At 54.0% G+C, this 19,212-nt stretch overlaps 1 protein-coding gene and 1 non-coding gene across 2 annotated transcripts; both read right to left on the reverse strand.

Moving 5' to 3' along the window:
- Positions 1–7,057: 7,057 nt before the first annotated feature.
- Positions 7,058–17,563, reverse strand: HSD11B1L (hydroxysteroid 11-beta dehydrogenase 1 like). The gene is made up of 9 exons (XM_029049872.2): positions 17,491–17,563; positions 14,898–14,959; positions 13,808–13,916; positions 13,479–13,609; positions 12,220–12,331; positions 11,326–11,417; positions 11,090–11,183; positions 10,590–10,755; positions 7,058–7,425 (listed from the first exon to the last, which is right to left on the reverse strand). Exons 3-9 carry the CDS (start codon positions 13,893–13,895, stop codon positions 7,239–7,241), a joined length of 870 nt encoding a protein of 289 aa, XP_028905705.1. The 5' UTR covers positions 13,896–13,916; positions 14,898–14,959; positions 17,491–17,563; the 3' UTR covers positions 7,058–7,238.
- LOC114806687 lies at positions 9,783–9,920 on the reverse strand. The gene has a single exon (XR_003754749.1). It is a non-coding gene; the product is annotated as a small nucleolar RNA SNORA7 (small nucleolar RNA).
- Positions 17,564–19,212: the final 1,649 nt, after the last annotated feature.

Consider the following 19,212-nt stretch of genomic DNA (forward strand, 5'->3'; position numbering starts at 1 on the left):
GTGCTGGGAAGAGTAGGAGCAGCGGGCTCCGAAATTCATCTCGCGTCGGCCGCACCCCTCCTAGCTCTGGAAGGGAAGGGGGCTCTCCGGTCCTTTTGCCAAGAGGAATCCAGGAACTGCAATCCAACCTTGTGCAACACGGTCACCCTCACATGACTCTCAGATGATCCGAGGTGGTAAGGCCTCAGGAGGGGGCGAAAGGTCAGCAGAGGAAATTCGGTGAAATTGGGATTGAAGACTCTAAACCATCGATCCCTTTTAGCCTTCTGCGGTGTTGGGGGTAGCAGGACCCAGCATGGTGGCGTCACCTTCCGCCCCGGGGCAGCCGGACCAGATCAGAAGAGGCAGAAGCGGCGCTAAGGGACTGGGCCCGGTCGAGCCGGGAGCGAACTCGGGAGCGTTACCTCCCGGCCCCTGTCGTTTGATGCCTCAAAAGTAAAAACCGGAAGACCTGACCCGGTGATGCCTCTGGGGGCCTGTTTGTGCACGCACACGCTCACACTCGAAATACAACCGCCCCCACACCCCTAGACTCATGCACACGTACGTGTCCACACCCACTCGTCCACACGCACGCGGGGCTCGACTGCCCACACGCCACGCTCCCACACATCCACGGGGACTCACATATACGTACGTGCACGCACCCACCGGTTCACACGTTTACAATGTACAAATTGCCCACACTGTACTCCCGGGCACCTACACCGACTCGTGCGCACACGTCTTCACACCCGTGCCCTTGCAGAGACACCTGTACGGACGCTCACGCCCACGCGTGTGCCTCTTCTGAGCCGGAGGACACCAGAAGTCTCTGTGTCAGTCTCTCTGGGTGTACCCGGGTGGGAGGATTGATAGGATTTAAGCGCTTACTGCCAGCAGAAGTAAATTCGGGGGGGGGGCGGTCTCAGATATTCAGCTCGCCGACACCGAATGTGCTGCCGGCCACGGTGGGGGGGGGGGGGGGACACCGGGCAAGAGAGTGTAGCTGGCTCGGGGCAAACTCCATTAATTCGATCGCATTTATTGAGCGCTTACTGCGTGCAGAACACGCTACTGAGCGCTCGGGAGAGTGCGACGGACGGACCCATTCTATGCAAGCCCAACTCAAGGCCCACTGGCAGCGGCTCATCCTTTTCCCCTCCGAATTCTTAGTGTCGGTGCCCGCCCCCGCTGTGCCCGAGCTCCTCCGCCTGACGCTCCCACCTAAGGGGATGTCATCGGCGGGGGGGCAGACTATTCATGGGGGACAAGTCGTTCACCGTGCGGCCCGGGGCCTCTCCCCTCGGCGGCCTCGCCAGGGCTGCGGCGCCCCCCAGCGGCGGGCGAGGGCGACGCCCCGTCAGGTCGCGCGGCGGCGGAGGAGGAGGAGCACCCCCGCGCCGGGAGCCGTGTCGTCACTTCCGGCCCCTCCCTCCCGCCTTCGACGCCGATTTCAAAGCAGTCGGACGGAGAAAGGACCGGAAGCGCCTCGCCGGAGAGGGCTTTTCTTGGGGTTGCGCCGTCAGGACGCCGGAGGATCCAGGCCAGGATTCCGTTTCGGGACCCCCTTCCCGCCTCCCGATTCCGTTGGCGTAATGCGTCAGGACGTACGTCAGGACGTACGCCCGCACGTGCGTCTGTGTCCCCCCGCCCGCTGACGTCTCCAGCCGCCCAGAGGTCAGCCCCGCAAGGCCTGCTGGGAAATTCATTCATTCAATCGGATTTATTGAGGGCTTACTATGTGCGGAGCACTGTACTAAGCGCTTGGAGTGTACAATTCGGCAACAGATAGAGACGATCCCTGCCCACTGACGGGCTTACAGTCTAATCGGGGGAGACGGACGGACAAAAACAATAGCCATAAATAGAATCAAGGGGATGTGCATCTCATTAACAAAATAAGTAGGGTAATAAAAATATATACAAATGAGCGGATTCATTCATTCAGTAGTATTTATTGAGCGCTTACTATGTGCAGAGCACTGTACTAAGCGCTTGGAATGGACAAATCGGCATTAGAGACAGTCCCTGTCCATTGATGGGCTTACTTAATTGGGGGAGTCAGACAAAAACAATAGCAATAAATAGAATCAAGGTGATGTACATCTCATTAACAAAATAAATAGGGTAATGAAGATATATACAGTTGAGCGGATGAGTACGGTGCTGAGGGGATGGGACCGGAGAGGGGGAGGAGCAGAGGGAGAGGGGGGAGAAGAGGGTTTATCTGCGGAGAGGTGAAGTGGGGGGTAGAGGGAGCAGAGGGAAAAGGGGAGCTCAGTTTGGGAAGGCCTCTTGGAGGAGGTGAGCTTTAAGTAGGGTTTTGAAGAGGGGAAGAGAATTAGTTTGGTGGAGGTGAGGAGGGAGGGCGTGGCCCGGGGGTCGACGGCGGGATAGGCGAGACCCAGGGACGGTGAGGAGGTGGGCGGCAGAGGAGCGGAGCCTACGGGGTGGGCGGTAGAATGCGGTGCCTGCCCCGGCCCTTTGGCTCCAGCCTCCCTGGCAGCCTATTTAATAATAATGCTGGTATCTGTTAAGCGCTTACTATGTGCAGAGCGCTGTTCTGAGCGCTGGGGGGACTACAGGTTTATCAGGTTGTCCCACGTGGGGCTCAGTCTTCATCCCCGTTTGCCAGATGAGGGAACCGAGGCCCAGTGAGGTGACTTGCCCCAGATCACCCAGCCGAGGAGTGGCGGAGCGGGGATTAGAACCCCGACCTCTGACTCTCAAGCCCGGGCTCTTTCCCCTGAGCCCCGCCGCTTCTCCATTTCCGGGAGAAGAGATTCCCCTGCAGGATCCCCGCTTTCCAACTAGGTTAACCGTAATGCCCCCACGATCGACCCGATCCCTTTCTTCTCCTTGGGTCCGCCCAGATGGCGGGGCCGGGGAAGGCCTTCCATGTGGCCTAGTGGCTAGGGCAGGGGCCTGGGAGTCGGAAGGACCTGGGTTCTCATCCCGGCTCCCCCCCTTGTCTGCTGTGTGACCTTGGACATGTCACTATACTTCTCTGTGCCTCTTTCATTCATTCGATCGTATTTATTAAGTCACTTCACTCTCTGGCCTTAAATTACCTCATCCTTAGAATTGGGATTAAGACTATGAGCCCCATGGGGGACAGGGACAGTGACCATCCTGATTAACTTGTATCTTCCCCAGTGCTTAGAACAGGCTTGGCCTAGAGAAAGCGCTTAACAAGTACTATGATTATCATTATTATGATTGTTATTCTGCCTCTAAAGCATTGAGATGTTTGGAGGAATCCTGGAATGAACACCCTCATTAACACCCATCCTACCATTTAAATATTCTTAGCGTTCGCCTCCTCTTCCCTCCCTCTCCATTTAATCACCATCAATGGTATTTACTGAGCACTTACCGTATGCTTACTGTGTGCAGAGCACGGTACTAAGGATACAGCAATAGGCAGTGACAATCCCTGCCCACAACGAGCTCTCAGTCTCGGGGGGGAGACAGGCATCCATATAAATAAATAAAATTACCGATACGTACATAAGCGCCGTGGGGCTGGGAAGGGGGAGAAGAGCGAAGGGAGCAAGTCAGGGCGACGCAGAAGGGAGTGGGAGATGAGGAAAAGGGGGCTTAGTCTGGGAAGGCCTCTTGGAGGCGATGAGCCTTCAGTAAGGCTTTGAAGCGGGGGGAGAGTAGTTGTCTGGCGGATTTGAGGAGGGAGGACGTTCCAGGCCGGAGGCAGGACGTGGGCCGGGGATCGGCGGAGAGACGGGAGAGATCGAGGCACAGTGAGAAGGTTAACACCAGAGGAGCAAAGTGTTTTGGGCTGGGTTGTAGAAGGAGAGAAGCCAGGTGAGGTAGGAGGGGGGCAAGGTGATGGACTGCTTTAAAGCAAAAGGTGAGGAGTTTGGTTTTCGATTCGGAGGTGGATAGGCAACCACTGGAGATTCTGGGGGCGAGGGACGGTGATACGTCCTGTACGTTTCTGTAGAAAGATCATCTGGACAGCAGAATGAAGAATGGACTGGAGAGGGGACGTCAGCAAGGAGGCGGGATAGGATGAGTGATTGTATTAACACGATAGCAGTTTGGATGGAGAGGAAAGGGCAGGTTTTAGTGATCTGAAGGTGGGACCGCCAGGATTTGGCGACGGATCGAACGCGCGGGTTGAATGATAGAGAGGAGTCAAGGATGACCCCAACGATACGGGCTCGTGAGCCGGGAAGGATGGCGGTGCCCTCTGTGATGACGGAAAAGTCCGGAGAGGGCAGGGTTTGGGTGGGAAGGTGAGGGATTCTGTTTCGGACATGTTAAGTTTGAGGTGACGAGAGGACATCTAAGTAGAGCTGTCTTGAAGGCAGGAGGAGATGACTTGGAGAGAGGTCAGGGGAGGAGATGTAGATTTGGGAATCATCTGCATAGATATGGTAGTTGAAGCCATGGGAGCGAATGAGTTCTTCAAGGGAGTGAGTGTAGATGGAGAAGAGAAGGGAACCCAAAACTGAACCTTGGGGGCCCCCCCCACAGTTAGGGGGTGGGAGACAGAGGAGGAGCCCACGGAGGAGAAGGAGAATGAACGGGGCACGGGGAGAAGGTTAGCACTAGAGGAGTGAAGTACGTGTGCTGGGTTGTAGAAGGAGAGAAGCGAGGTGAGGTAGGAGGGGGCAAGGTGCTGGACTGCTTTACAGCCACTGGTGAGGAGTTTTTGTTTGATACGGAGGTGAGGCTGAGTTGAGGTAACAGAGGCTCAGAGAAGTGACTTGCCCAAGATCCCACAGCAGACAAGTGGCGGAGCCAGATTAGAACCCAGGTCCTTCTGACTCCCAGGCCCGTGCTCTGTTAGGCCACGCTGCTTCTCATTCCTTAGTAAAGAAGCAGCGTGGCTCAGCGGCAAGAGCACGGGCTTGGGAGTCACAGGTCGCGGGTTCTAATTCCGACTACGCCACTGATCAGCTGTGTGACTTTGGGCAAATCACTTAACTTCTCTGTGCCTCAGTTCCCTCATCTGTAAAATGGTGGTGAAGACTGTGCGCCCCACATGGGACAACGTAATTCCCTTGTATCTACTCCAGCTCTTAGAACAGTGCTTGGCACATAGTAAGCGCTTAACAAATACCAACATTATTATTATTATTATTCCTGCCTTTTGCCGCACAGGTATGACAGCCTTTAAAGTGGTTGGGGAGCTCTAGTGCTGTTCTCATCCAATCTACCCCTCTTGCGGGGGCATCAGCCTCTCTTATAGTTATGATGCCCCTCCCCGCCCCCCCTCCCTCACTTAAAGATTACCACCACGGTGCTGCTTGGGTTTTCGATGTTGTTGACTATGCTCCCACAATCTTTATTCCGATCTACTAGTGCCTGGTTTTGGAATCGAGCCTTTGAATGATTTAATAATAAAAATGTTGGTATTTGTTAAGCGCTTACTATGTGCAGAGCACTGTTCTACGCGCTGGGGTAGATACAGGGTCATCAGGTTGTCCCTCGTAAGGCTCACAGTCTTAATCCCATTTTACAGATGAGGGAACTGAGGCACAGAGAAGTTAAGTGACTTGCCTACAGTCACACAGCTGACAAGCGGCAGAGCCGGGATTCGAACTCACGACCTCTGACTCCCAAGCCCGTGCTCATACTCGTTACCCCTCCTCCATTTTGAGCCCTACTCCTTTGTTTGGGCCAGGTCCTAGCGTCAACAGTCCAATCTGAAGGAATCTCATCCCACCCCCACCCCACATCCTTCCAGTCCAGTGTGGTCTAGTGGATAGAGCCGGGGCCCGAGACTCAGAGGACCTGATTTTTTCCAATCCCAGCTCTGCCACTCGCCTGCTGGATGACCTTGGGTGAGTCACTTCACTTTCCCACCTGATTATCTTGTATTTACCCCTGTGCTTAGTTCAGCCGTCGGCACAGAGTGAGCACTGAGCAAAATCACAATTATTTGTTATCATCAGTCCCAAACCGACCGCTTGGGATACCGGGATAGGAGCCAAATGGATGACTTTTTGTCTCTACTGTCAGGTGACATCTGGGCACAGTGGGAAGCAGCATGGTGTAGTGGATAGAGCACGGGCCCGGGAGTCAGAAAGTCGTAGGTTCTAATTCTGGCTCTGCCACTTGTCTGCTGTGTGGCCTTGGGCAAGTCGCTTTACTTCTCTGCGCCTCAGTTACCTCATCTGTAAAATGGGGTTAAGACTGTGAGCCCCAGTGCGGGACAGGGACTTTGTCCAACCTGATTTGCTTGTATCCGCTTAGTACGGTGCCCGGCACATTGTAAGCACTTAACAAAAACCATTATTATTATTATTATTTTGGTGTTGGAGCGATGCCCCAAATGAGCTCTATTTTCTACCCCTGAAATATACCTATCTCCTCCTTTGGGCCTCAGTCTCCTCCCCTATAATAACAATGTTGGTATTTGTTAAGCGCTTACTATGTGCAGAGCACTGTTCTAAGCGCTGGGGTAGATACAGGGTAATCAGATTGTCCCAGGTGAGGCTCACAGTTAATCCCCATTTTACAGATGAGGTAACTGAGGCACAGAGAAGTTAAATGACTTTCCCACAGTCACACAGCTGACAAGTGGCAGAGTCGGGAGTCAACTGGCCCTTGAAAATCTCCAGTGAAGTGACTCGCCCAAGGTCACATAGCAGGCAAGTGGAGGTTGTCCCCATTTCCCATTGGCACGTTCCGAGGGACAGTTGATGATGATGATATTTGTTAAGCGCTTACTATGTGCAGAGCACTGTTCTAAGAGCTGGGGGGGATACAAGGTGATCAGGTTGTCCCACGTGGGGCTCACGGTCTTCATCCCCATTTTCCAGATGAGGTAACTGAGGCACAGGGAAGTGAAGTGACTTGCCCACGGTCACACAGCTGACAAGCGGCGGAGCCGGGATTAGAACCCACGACCTCTGACTCCCAAGCCCGGGCTCTTTCCACTGAGCCACGCTGCTTCTCCAACAGTTAACAGTGACTCCCAGGAGGTGGCTGAAGGCAGATGAGGAGAGAGGACGTAAGGTGTGGTCCGAAACGTGCGCTTTCAACCTCTGCTAAACGTGATGCTGTCTGCAACTCACCGATGGGCCAAAGAACAATGACGACGCTCTGAATTTGAACAGCGCCTTTATTTTCCCCACCTCTTCCGGGCACCCGGGGCACAAGTGCTCCCCACCAACCCACGGCTGCCTTAGCTGGAGGGGAGCAGCGGCCCCCCCCAGATGGCCGATCTGGTTGTCGTGATGAGGGCTTCGAAATGGGGTCCGCCTAGGTGAGGGGGAGGGAACGTCTCAGGGGGCCGAGTGGTTGAACTGCTTCAAGATGAGCCAGTCCCGGTGTCGGGGAAACCAGTCGCGGATGAGGGTTAGCAGCTGCAGGTGTGGCGGGTAGTAGATGTTGTAGGCTCTCAGGGCCCCTCCCTTCACAATGGCCAGGGCGGCCTCGGGGGCTGGAGAGGCCGTGTAGTCCACCACACCCCTGCAGGGAGAGAGAGTGGGGTGTCCATGAGAGGGGAAGGGCCAGACGGGCCATCTTGACTTCAGTCGGGAAGGCGAGGCGCGGACGAGGAGGAGGTAGCCCTTTGCACACATTAGCTCTCTCCTCTCTTCTCCTAAGGCAACCGCGTAGCTGTTCCCAGCTCTCCATTCTCCCGCCTCCGTCCCCTCGCTCACGCCGTTCCCCCGGCTTGGGACGCCCACCCTCCCCAAACCGGGCGGGTTCCAGTTCTCCCCGCATTTAGCCCTCCGAAAACCCCACCTCCTCCGATAGACCTTCCTTGATTAATTTCCCAGCACCATGAGCCATCTCGTCCCTTTCGGTTAAATCTAGCGTTTATAATAATTGTGATCGATAGATCATATTTATTGAATGCTTAACTGTGTGCAGAACGCTGGACTAAAATCTTGGGAAAGTACAGCATAGAGGAGCAGTGTGGCCTAGTGGATAGAGTATGGGCCTGGGAGTCAGTAGAACCTGGGTTCTAATCCCAGCTCCACCACATGCCTGCTCTGTGACCTTGGGCAGGTCACTTAACTTCTCTGGGCCTCAGTTACTTCACCTGTAAGATGGGGGTTGAGACCGTGAGCCCCACGTGGGGCGGGGACTGCGTCCGACCTGATTGACTTGCATCTACCCCAGCGCTTAGAACAGTGCTTGGCACATAGTAAGCACCTAACAAGTACTATTAGTATTATCATCATCAGAGTGGGTAGACATGTTCCCTGCCCACAAGGAGCTATTCGTTAACTGCTTTCTACGTGCCAAACTTGGAACTAAACGCTGGGGCAGAAACAAGATAATCAGGTCAGGCACTCTCCCTTTCTCACTTGGGGCTCACAGTCTAAGTAGGAAGGAGAACAGGTATTGAATCCCCATTTTACAGAAGAGGGAACTGAGGCCCAGAGAAGTGAAGTGACTCACCCAAGGTCACACGGCAGGCAAGTGACGCAGCGTGGTTTAGTGGGAGGAGCCCGGGTGTGGGAGTCAGAGGTCGTGGGTTCTACTCCCGGCTCCGCCACCTGTCAGCTGTGTGACTTCGGGCAAGTCACTTCGCTTCTCTGGACCTCGGTGACCTCATCTGTATAATGGGGATGAAGACTGTGAGCCCCACGTGGGACGACCTGATGACCTCGTATCTACCCCAGTGCTTAGAACAGCGCTCGGCACATAGTAAGCGCTTAACCAATACCAACATTATTGTCATTAAGTGGCAGAGCTGGGATTAGAACCCAGGTCCTCCGACTCCCAGGCCAGGCTCTTTCCATTAGGCCATGCTGCTTTTCATGAACTTATGAACTTACTAATATCCTCCTCAGCAGTCATCAAGAGTATTGGATATATATCCTCTTAATTTCTTTATTTTGCCCACTCCAGTTGCAAATGTTTTTCTGTCTCCTCCGTTAGAGTGGAAGCTCCCTGTGGGTAGGGACTGCGTCGCTTGGTTATTCGCTATTTTACCAAGCGCCTAGTATGGCACACCAGACCAAGTGGGCGCTCAATAAATGTTACTACTGCTGCTACTATCAAAGAGCTCCTATTATCTGCAGAACAGTTTACTGAGCACTTGGGGAGAGTACAATACAACGGAGTTAGCAGACATATTCCCCGCCCACGAGCTCGCAGTCCAGAGGGGGAGACAGACGTCGATAGGAATAAGTATTACTATACTCCAACTTTAGACCGCAGACTCTTTGTGGGCAGGAAATGTGTCTGTTTACTGTTCTGTTCTCCCAAGCATTTAGTACTGAGCACAAGAGTAAGAGCTCAATAAATACGATTGGACCGAACGAACGAATAATAATAATAATGATTTTGGTATTTGTTAAGCGCTTACTATGTGCAGAGCACTGTTCTAAGCACTGGGGGAGATACAGGGTCATCAGATCGTCCCACATGAGGCTCACAGTCTTAATCCCCATTTTACAGATGAGGTAACTGAGGCACCGAGAAGTGAAGTGACTTGCCCACAGTCGCACAGCTTACAAGTGGCAGAGCTAGAATTCAAACCCATGACCTCGGACTCCCAAGCCCGGGCTCTTTCCACTGAGCCACGCTGCTTATCACGGCCCATAATGGTTCTCTGCACCCGGGTGCCAGTTCCATCTGGGTGGTCGTTGTGGTCTTATGCTGGCGAGTCGTGTCCGACCCATAGCGACACCAAAGACACATCTGTCCCAGAACGCCCTGCTTCCATCCGCAGTCGTTCTGGTAGCGTATCCGTCGAGTTTTCGTGGTAAAAATACGGAAGCGGTTTACCGTCGCCTCCTTCCGTGCAGTAAGCGAGTCTGCCCCCGACTCTCTCCCGTGCCTCTGCTGCCCAGCACCGGTGAGTTTTGACTCGTGGCCGATTGCCTTCCGCTCGCTAGCCGCTGGCCAAGCTAGGAATGGAACGGGTAGGCCTCTGCTTGACTCTCCCTCCCGTAGTCGTGACTGGTAGAGGACTGGAAACTCTCCAGGTGCGACCCTGAGAGGGGATCTGGGTGGTAGGACCCTTTATGTTCTCCCCCAGGACCCGGGTTCCAGCTGGAGGTGAAGCCGCTGTTGATAATCACTCGATTCTCAGCCCCACCGCACTTTTGTCCGTAGCTTTACGCTCTGCCTTTGTTCCTTAACTGTAACTGATTTTCGGGTCTGGCTTCCCCCCTAGACTGTAAGCTTGTCATGGGCAGGGTACCTGTCCGCAAACTCTCTCGTATTGGACTCTCCCACTTGATTAGGAACAATAACAATAATAATAGTATTTGTTAAGCACTTACTATGTGTAAGGAACTGTGCTAAGCGCTGGGGTGGATACAACAAGCAAATCCGGTTGGACACAGTCCCTGTCCCATGTGGGGCTCATAGTCTCAACCCCCATTTTATAGATGAGGTAACTGAGACCCAGAGAAGTGAAGTGACTTGCCCAAGGTCACACAGCAGACAAGTGGTGGAGCCGGGATTAGAACCCTTGGCCTTCTCACTCCCAGGCCCGTTCTCCAATATAAATATCACCGATGGACTGGTTGCCTGGAACACTGCATTTTGGACCTCCTAAGGGCAAGGGTTCCAAACATCCTCCCTTATCCCCCCCCCCGCCCCCACCGCCCCCCGACTGGGTTGGAGACTGAGCCCCTAACCCCCACCCTATTGCGCCCCTTACCCACCTGACTTTCCCCATGGCCGACTCGGTGTCCACAAGCCCCAGGATGCAGACGGTGATGGACACGTCTGCCTTCCGCAGGGCCAGCTCATGCCGCAGGGAGCCGAAGAAGCCATCCAGTGCGAACTTGCAGGCCGTGTAGGAGGTGGAGAATGGGGTGGGGATCCTCCCTGGGGAGTGGGGGAAGAGGGAGAGCTGGGGCTAGGGTCGTGGAGAACACCTTCCCCCACCCCCACTTGAACATTTACCCAAGTTTCCTCCCTTCAGCCTGGCAGAAGCTCCTATTTCCACAGAAAATCAGGGCCTGGCGGAGGGCACAGGGATCCCTATGAGGGCCAGGCAAGTGTGGTACATGTGACAATCAGCCCCCCGAGTCACCCCCCCACCCCCCAACTCCCACCCCAGCCACCGGCCTGTAGTCTGAGTTGCTTGGGGGCGGGCAAGGGATGGCGCAGGGACAAAGAGGGAAATGGGGCTTCTCCCCGGCCACGAGTAGAAACGCACCCAGGAGAGAGGAGACGACAATCACGGAGCCTTTGCTCTTGGTCAGAGTGGGCAGGGCTTTGGAGGCCAGCTGGACGTAGCTCAAGAAATTCACCTGGAAAAATGGGCAGAGGTTGAGGAAAAGGCACTAAGTCTGACGGAGGTGCAGCGGGGGCGGGAGGGAGGGTCCTGCTCCCCTCACCCTGGGCCAGATGGCAGGACCCCACGGGCCGCCTCCCCAGCCCCCCGGTACCCACCTGCAGGAGCCAGTGCAAGTGCGCCACGTTGCCATCCCACAGTCGGTACGGGCTATCACCAATGTGGTTCAGCACCAGGTAGTCCAATCCTCCTGTAGCCCAGAGACACCCCCACCCCCACCCCACTGTCATGAAGACTCCTCCAGCACTCACACACGCACCGGGTTCTGAATCCTCTGCCGTTTCCAGCGGGCGCTTGTCGGAGGGAAGGGATCAGAGAGCAGGTCGGCAGGAGCCACGGCTCTGGGCTGAGGGAGCCCCCTCCCCCAACTCTCTCGGCTATGTCTTTGTCGGCAGAGGGAAGCCCCGTCTGCCAGGCCAGGCGAAGTCTCACCCCCGCCCCGACCTCCCCAACCAGGGCACATATGCCCACATGCCAGCTCCGTGGGGGCCAGGGGGGTGGTGCCCTCCCCCAGATTTCTGGCCACGGGGATGAGGAGGGGTGCCTTTGACTCTTTAGCTCTGCCCAACCTGCTCCTCCCCAGCCCCCGGCAGGCACAACGGGCCTCTACCCCTTTTTTTATGATATTTGCCAGACACTGTACTAAGTGCTGGGGTAGATACAAGATAATCAGGTGGGACACCTTCCACGTCTCACTTGGGGCTCCCAGTCTTAGTCCCTGTTTTACAGATGCGGTAACTGAGGCCCAGAGAAGTGAAGTAACTTGCCCAAGGTCACACAGCAGGTAAGTGGTGGAGCCGGGATTCCTTCTGACCCCCAGGCCCGGGCTCTATCCGCTGGCCACGGGACGAACACACGGACGTTGGTCGCGTCGGTGGCCCAGAGGATGCTCACCCTTCTGCGTTCACAGCTCAGGCGCTGTCTGCGGTGGACACCCGACCCAGCTCCAGGCCCAGGGCAGTAGCCACCCTTCCTTCCCTCCCTGTGCTCACCCAGCTTCTGCAGGGCAAACTGCACCACCCGCTCAGGTTGGTCAGGCAAGGCCATGTCAGCTGCGACGTAGTGGATCTTCCCAGGCCCCAGGGTCCGGCACGTCTCGGCCACCTGAGAAGAGGTTGGGGACAGTTCCACCCATAGATTCATTAGTTCGTTCCTTCGGTCGTATTTATGGAGTGCTTACTGTGCGCAGAGCACTGTACTGAGCGCTTGGGAGAGTACAATGCAACCATAAACAGTGACATTCCCTACCCATAACAACCTCACTGTCTAGATGGGGGAGACAGACATCAGTACCAATAAATGAAATGACAGATATATACAAAAGATGAGGGATGGTTCTATTGATTCTATTCTTTTTATTATTATTATTCTGTTATTATTATTGATTCTATTTATTGCTATTGTTCTTGTCTGTCTCCCTCGATTAGACTGTAAGCCCGTCAAAGAGGAGGGACTGTCTCTGTTACCGATTTGTACATTCCAAGCGCTTAGTACAGTGCTCTGCACATAGTAAGCGCTCAATAAATACTACTGAATGAATGAATGATGGGGTGATCGTAGGGGTCTCCCCCTTCACCTTGGGGCTCCCGGACAAAAAGGGCCTGGATTCCCCACCCCTAAATGCCAACTGGATGGGGAGTCATGGGGACCCAGACTAAGCCCCCTTTTTCCTCTGCTCCTCCTCCCCTTCCCATCGCCCCGACTCCCTCCCTCTACCCTCCCCCACCCTGCCCCACAGCACTTGTGTATATATGTACATATTTATTAATCTATTTTATTAATGATGTGGATATATCTATAATTCTATTTATATTGATGCTATCGATGCCTATTTACTTGTTTTGGTGTCTGTCTCCTCCCTTCTAGACTGTGAGCCCGTTGTTGGGCAGAGATCGTCTCTATCTGTTGCTGAACTGTACTTTCCAAGCGCTTAGTAGTGTTCTGCACCCAATAAGCGCTCAGTAAATACGATTGAATGAATGAGTGAATGACCCGCACCCCTCCCGCCCCCCACCCCTGGTCCCCAGCTGGACTGGGGGGGGGGGTGAAGCCACTATTTCCACCCCCACAGCCCTTCGGGCCGGGCTTCTGGCCTTGCACCGGCCCCCCCCCCCCCCCCCGGCCCAGGACTCCCACAAGACCCAGAGCTTCCAGCAGAGCTGGAAAGACCCCAACTTGGGGGTCTTCCTAGGGGGTGCCATCCCCTAGATCTCGACCTCTCCCCCAACCTCAGCCCCTCCCGTGCCCTCACCCTCTGCAGCACAGCCTCCCTCCGCGCCGTCAGCACGATGTGGGCCCCCAGCCGGGCGTAGTGATAGGCCATCTGCTCCCCGATGCCTGCGCTGGCTCCTGTCAGCAGGACTTTGGCTCCAGAAACACGGGCTGGGGGAGGAAGGGGGAGACGGGTTGAGGGCTGGGAGGGGACGGTCAACCTCCGTCCGTGAGCAGGGGGGCGGAGAGGCCAGGAAGGCTCCAGGAATGGGGCTCCAGGTAGGGCGGGAGAGAGGAGAAAACATCCAGTGCCCCCGTGTCCCCCCACCCCAAACACACACACACACACACACACACACACAAGCTGACCTGGATCGAAGGACTCTCCCCAGTACCAGGCCAGCAACACAGCCCCCAGCCCAGTGAGGATGAGAGTTTTGCAGGCCGCCCTGACCATCTTGGCAGGCGTCACTGGCAGCTGTGGACTCAGACCAACAACAGTCAATGAGGAGCAAAGGTCACCTGGAAGCCGCCTGACCCTCCCCCCCCCCCCTTCCACCACCCTGGACAGAAAATCTTCTAGGTCTTGATGCTGTCGAGTGGGGTAAGCCCTCTCCATCCCCTCAACCCACTCCTGAGCACCCCCATGCCAGGACAGAGGGGCTAGGACCCGGGGGGCAGGAGAGTTGTCATTTAGCTTGAAGATCACCGGACGGCGGGGAGGAACTTGTGTCACCCAGGCATGAGGGGAGCACAAGGGAGGCAGCTGGGCGGGCTCAGTCCACAGGGGCTGCAGCTCAGGCCAGGAACCCGGGGAATGGTGACCTGGTCCCTCTCCTCACGGGGGAAGATAGTCCGATGGTGGGGTCAGGACAGCCAAGCATCAGCAAAGACCCCAGAAAACTTCCAAACCTAGGAAGGATCCCTAAGAAGCAGGGGAAGCAGCACGGCCTGGGGGATAGAGCACGGATCTGGAAGTCAGAAGGACCTGGGTTCTAATTCCGGCTCTGCCACCGGTCTGCTGAGTTGAACTTGAGCAAGGGACTTCACTTCTCTGGGCCTCAGTTACTTCAGCTGCACACTGGGGAGCCCCATGCGGGGACAAGGACTGTGGTCACCCCGGTTGGCTTGTATCCACCCCAGTGCGTAGTACAGATGCCTAGCCCATATTAAGTGCTTAACAAATACCACAATTATTATTATTATTATTATTATTATTATTAAGAAGCCACACCACAGAGACACATACATGGACCCAAGGGTTCAGTGGCTACTGGGGCAACCAGACCTGGGCTGGTTCATCTGGGAAACCTTCCTGGAAGAGCTGGGCTTTTAGTAGCACTCGGGGGGGGGGGGGACGGGGGACAGTTGGCCAAGAGACCATTCAGACATCTGGATCTCGGATGTTCCACTATATGAATCGCTAATCCTACTTAGTAGAATAATAATGTTCACTCACCTGAACTCTTTCCGTGGCACTATCGTCGAAAGACAGCTAAGCATTACTTAGACCCGACGTTCCTGGGAGAGAGGAGGATGAAGAAAGCAGGGATGATTTATTAATGCCCAGAGAGGGCGAGAGACTTTCCCAAAGCCACACAGTACCCCAGCAGTGAGGAGAAGGGGGAGGGGAGGTAGCCGGTGGTTGAACACCGCTCCCACCCCCTCACCCCCCTGACATCCAGCCCCAATCATCCTCTCTCTCAGAGCCAAATTCCCTCCAACCTACTGAGAAACCCAGATACAGGAGAGTGAGATGAGGGGATCTGGGAAGGAACCAGACAATTGTCTGCCATGGGATGGGTAGGTGGGAGACAAGAATAACAATCGTGATATTCATTAAGTGCTTACTATGTGCCAAGCACTGTACTAAGCGCCGGGCTGGATACAGGCAAACCGGGTTGGCCACAGTCCCTGTCCCTCGTGGGGTCTCACAGTCTCAATCCCCATTTAACAGATGAGTTAACTGAGGCACAGACAAGTGAAGTAACTTGTCCAAGGTCACAGAGCAGACAAGTGGGGGAATTGGGATTAGAACCCATGACCTTGTGCCTCCCAGGCCTGTGCTTTATCCATTAGGCCATGCTGTGGAAAGAAACAATCCGGGCCAGATTGGAAGCTCCTTGAGGGGAGGGATCTGCGCACAGTCCTCAATCAATACGATCAATTGATTGCCTGAAGCCGGTCACAGCAGGTAAACGGCAGAGCAGGGATTAGAACCCAGGTCCCCTGACTCCCAGGCTAGTGCTTTTTCCACCGGGTCACACCGCCATATCAGTCGAATACTGAATTATATTTACGGGTGGTACAAAGTCAAGTCTGCTTCCTTTACCCAAAGAAGCTTCTCAAGTAAAAGTTAAATCAGTTAGCCTTACTGAATGTGAGAAGACAGTGAATCAAAGAGAAGCAGCATGGCCTAGTGGAAAGAGCAGGTCAGAGCTGAAGCCGGTCAGAAACCTCCTCACCAGGGGGGCTGGAAAATATAATAATAATGTGACCCCCACATCTGTAACCTTCTCACTGTGCCTCGTTCTTGCCTGTCCCGCCGTCGACCCCTGGCCCACGTCCTGCCTCTGGCCTGGAACGGCCTCCCTCCTCACATCTGCCCAGCCAGCACTTCCCCCTTCAAAGCCCTACTGAAAGGTCACCTCCTCCAGGAGGCCTTCCCAGACTGAGCCCCCCTTTCCTCTGCTCCCCTCCCCATGGCCCCCACTCGCTCCCTCTGCTCTACCCCCCCGCCCCCCTGCACTTGTGTGTATATTCATTCATTCAATTTATTGAGAGCTTACTATGTGCAGAGCACTGTACTAAGCGCTTGGAATGTACAATTCGGCAACAGATAGAGACGATCCCTGCCCAAAGACGGGCTCACAGTCTAAACGGGGGAGACAGACGGCAAAGCGAAACAGAACAAAACAAAAACAAGACATCATCATCAAGATAAATAGAAACTAGGAGATATACACCTCTAACAAAATAAATAGGGTAATAAATAATATATACAAATGAGCAGAACACTGAGGGGAAGGGGGAAGAGCAGAGGGTTGAGGGGGAGCAGAGGGAAAGGGGACTCAGTCTGGGAAGGCCTCCCGGAGGAGCTGAACTCTCAGTAGGGCTTTGAAGAGGGGAAGAGAGTTAGTTTGGCGGAGGTGAGGAGGGAGGGCGTTCCAGGACAGCGGGAGGACGTGGGCCAGGGGTCAACGGCAGGACAGGCGACAACCGGGTACCTTGAGGAGGTGAGCAGCAGAGGAGCGGAGTGTACGGGGTGGGCAGTAGAAAGAGAGAAGGGAGGTGAGGTAGGAGAGGACAAGGTGATGGAGAGCTCTGAAGCCAAGAGTGAGGAGTTTTTATTTCGTGTGAAGGTTGATAGGCAACCACTGGAGGTTTTTGAGGAGGGGAGTGACATGCCCAGATTGTTTCTGTAGGAAGATGATCCGGGCAGCAGAATGAAGAATAGACTGGAGTGGGGAGAGACAGGAGGAAGGTATATATGTACATATTTATAATTCTATTTATTTTACTAATGTGTATATATAATTCTGCTTATTTACACTGTCGTCACTGATGCCCATTTACTTGTTTTGGTGTCTGTCTCTCCCCCTTCTAGACTGTGAGCCCACTGTGGGCAGGGATTGTCTCTATCTGTTGCTGAATTGTACTTTCCCAAGCGCTCAGTACAGTGCTCTGCACACAGTAAGCGCTCAATAAATACGGTTGAATGAATGATTGAAAGTAAGGCGCTTTGACTTTCCCAAAGCCCTTTTACATCACTGATGTCATTTGAGCCTCACAACCACCCAGGGAGAGAGTTAAAAAAAACCGAGTTTCGAGGTTATGCAGGAGGGTCAGTGGCAGAGCTAGGACTAGAATCCAGGACTCCCGATTCCCAGTTGGGTATACGTTCCGCTACATCCCGCATTTTTACGGCTGAATACTCGGGCGTTCATCTCCCTGTCCGACTCACTCCTGGACCTCACGTCCACCCCCAAACAGTCCAGCAGAGACGCCGAGGTCTCCCCAACCCCCTCTCCCTGCTGTTCCCCGGGTTTTACCTTATGATTTTGGGGGGCGGCTGGCAGGAGGGACAGGTAGAGAGTCTGAAGGCAGCAAAGGGACTGAAGCGCAGCTTCTCTGCCCAGGGCAGGGTTGGGTAAGGCTGGGCGGAGCTCTCCTCTGCAGAATCTCTTGCCCCCACCCCTATTTTCCCAATTATGCAACTATCACCCCAGGAGCACTGAACAAGTCCATTCCTGCCAAGGAGAAAGACGAGAAGTGAGCAGCGGGGACAGGCTCCTCCGAAACCTCCAGTGGTTACTCCAAGTGATAATAGTGGAATTTAAGACCCTAATAAAGCACTCTAAACATTAATCATTAATTGATCAATTGATTTGTTAAGCAACTACTATGGGCTGGGGTAGATTCTAATCCTGGCTCTGCCACTTGACTGCTGTGTGACCTTGGGTGAGTCTTTTCACCTATTTGTGCTTCAGTTACCTCATCCTGTGCTTGTGTCGAGTTCAACAACAAAAAAATGAAGGCACAGCAGCACCACACAAGGAGTTTTTTACTGCAATATTAATACAGATCTGTACAGGGGGAAAGCGGGAGAGGGAGCCAGTTCTAGTCTGGTTTGGGAGTGGTGTGCCTTCACCCCGACAACAGGATCCAATCAAGCGTCGCTGTAGTTTTCTTAACTGATGCTAGGGTGGGGCTGAAATTGACAACAGGGGAAAGTATCGTTGAAATTGACAATAGGAGAAAGTATGGCTGAAATTGACAACGGGACGGGTGTGGCCGAAGCATGATTTAGAAAAACAAAGTAGATTAATATAAAATGGGGGCTGACAACAAAATGGAGTGAGCCTGGTTAAGGTTTGGTTTCCACACTTCCTAGGATCATCTTTCTATAAGGATTCTTCACTCCTCAGAGACCTCCAACAGTTGCTCATTCATCTCCACATCAAGCAGAGAGTCCAGACCATTGGTTTTAAGGCTCTCTATCAGTTCTCTTATTCAATAGTATTTATTGAGCGTTTACTATGTGCAGAGCACTGTACTAAGCGCTTGGAATGAACAAATCGGTAACAGATACAGTCCCTGCCCTATGATGGGCTTATGGTCTAATCGGGGGAGACAGACAAGAACAACAGCAATAAATAGACTCAAGGGGATGAACATCTCATTAAGACAATAGCAAATAAATAGAATCAAGGTGCTGTACATCTCATTAACAAAATAAATAGGGTAATGAAGATATATACAGTTGAGGGGACGAGTACGGTGCTGAGGGATGGGAAGGGAGAGGGGGAGGAGCAGAGGGAGAGGGGGGAGAAGAGGGTTTAGCTGCGGAGAGGAGAAGTGGGGGGTAGAGGGAGCAGAGGGAATAGAGGAGCTCAGTGTGGGAAGGCCTCTTGGAGGAGGTGAGCTTTAAGTAGGGTTTTGAAGAGGGGAAGAGAATTCGTTTGGTGGAGGTGAGGAGGGAGGGCATTCCAGGACCGCGGGAGGACGTGGCCCAGGGGCCACGTCCCTTCTCTCCCTTCCACCTAGCCACACTCCTCCTACCTCACTCTCTGTTCCTCCGGAGCTCACCTACTCACTGGGCCTTGTTCTCGACTCTCCTGCCTCCAACCCCCGGCTCACATCTTTCCTTCTGTCTGGAGCTCCTTCCCTTTTCAAATTTGGCAGGTCACGGCTCTTCCCATCTTTGATGCCCCCATGAAAGCTTCAGGAAGCTTTCCCTCACTAATTTTTCTTCTCCCCAGGGAAGGTTCTCT

The sequence above is a fragment of the Ornithorhynchus anatinus genome, chromosome X1 (genome assembly GCF_004115215.2).
Source record: "Ornithorhynchus anatinus isolate Pmale09 chromosome X1, mOrnAna1.pri.v4, whole genome shotgun sequence".
Taxonomy (NCBI): Eukaryota; Metazoa; Chordata; class Mammalia; order Monotremata; family Ornithorhynchidae; genus Ornithorhynchus; species Ornithorhynchus anatinus.

Excerpts from the sequence above, each read along its gene's own strand:
- HSD11B1L (XM_029049872.2), bottom strand. The coding sequence starts at position 13,895 with ATGGTCAGGGCGGCCTGCAAAACTCTCATCCTCACTGGGCTGGGGGCT. Across the intron at positions 12,332-13,478 it reads GGGAGGCTGTGCTGCAGAGG|GTGGCCGAGACGTGCCGGAC; the intron begins GTGAGGGCACGG and ends ACCTCTTCTCAG. Across the intron at positions 10,756-11,089 it reads TGTCGTCTCCTCTCTCCTGG|GGAGGATCCCCACCCCATTC; the intron begins GTGCGTTTCTAC and ends CCCACTCCCCAG.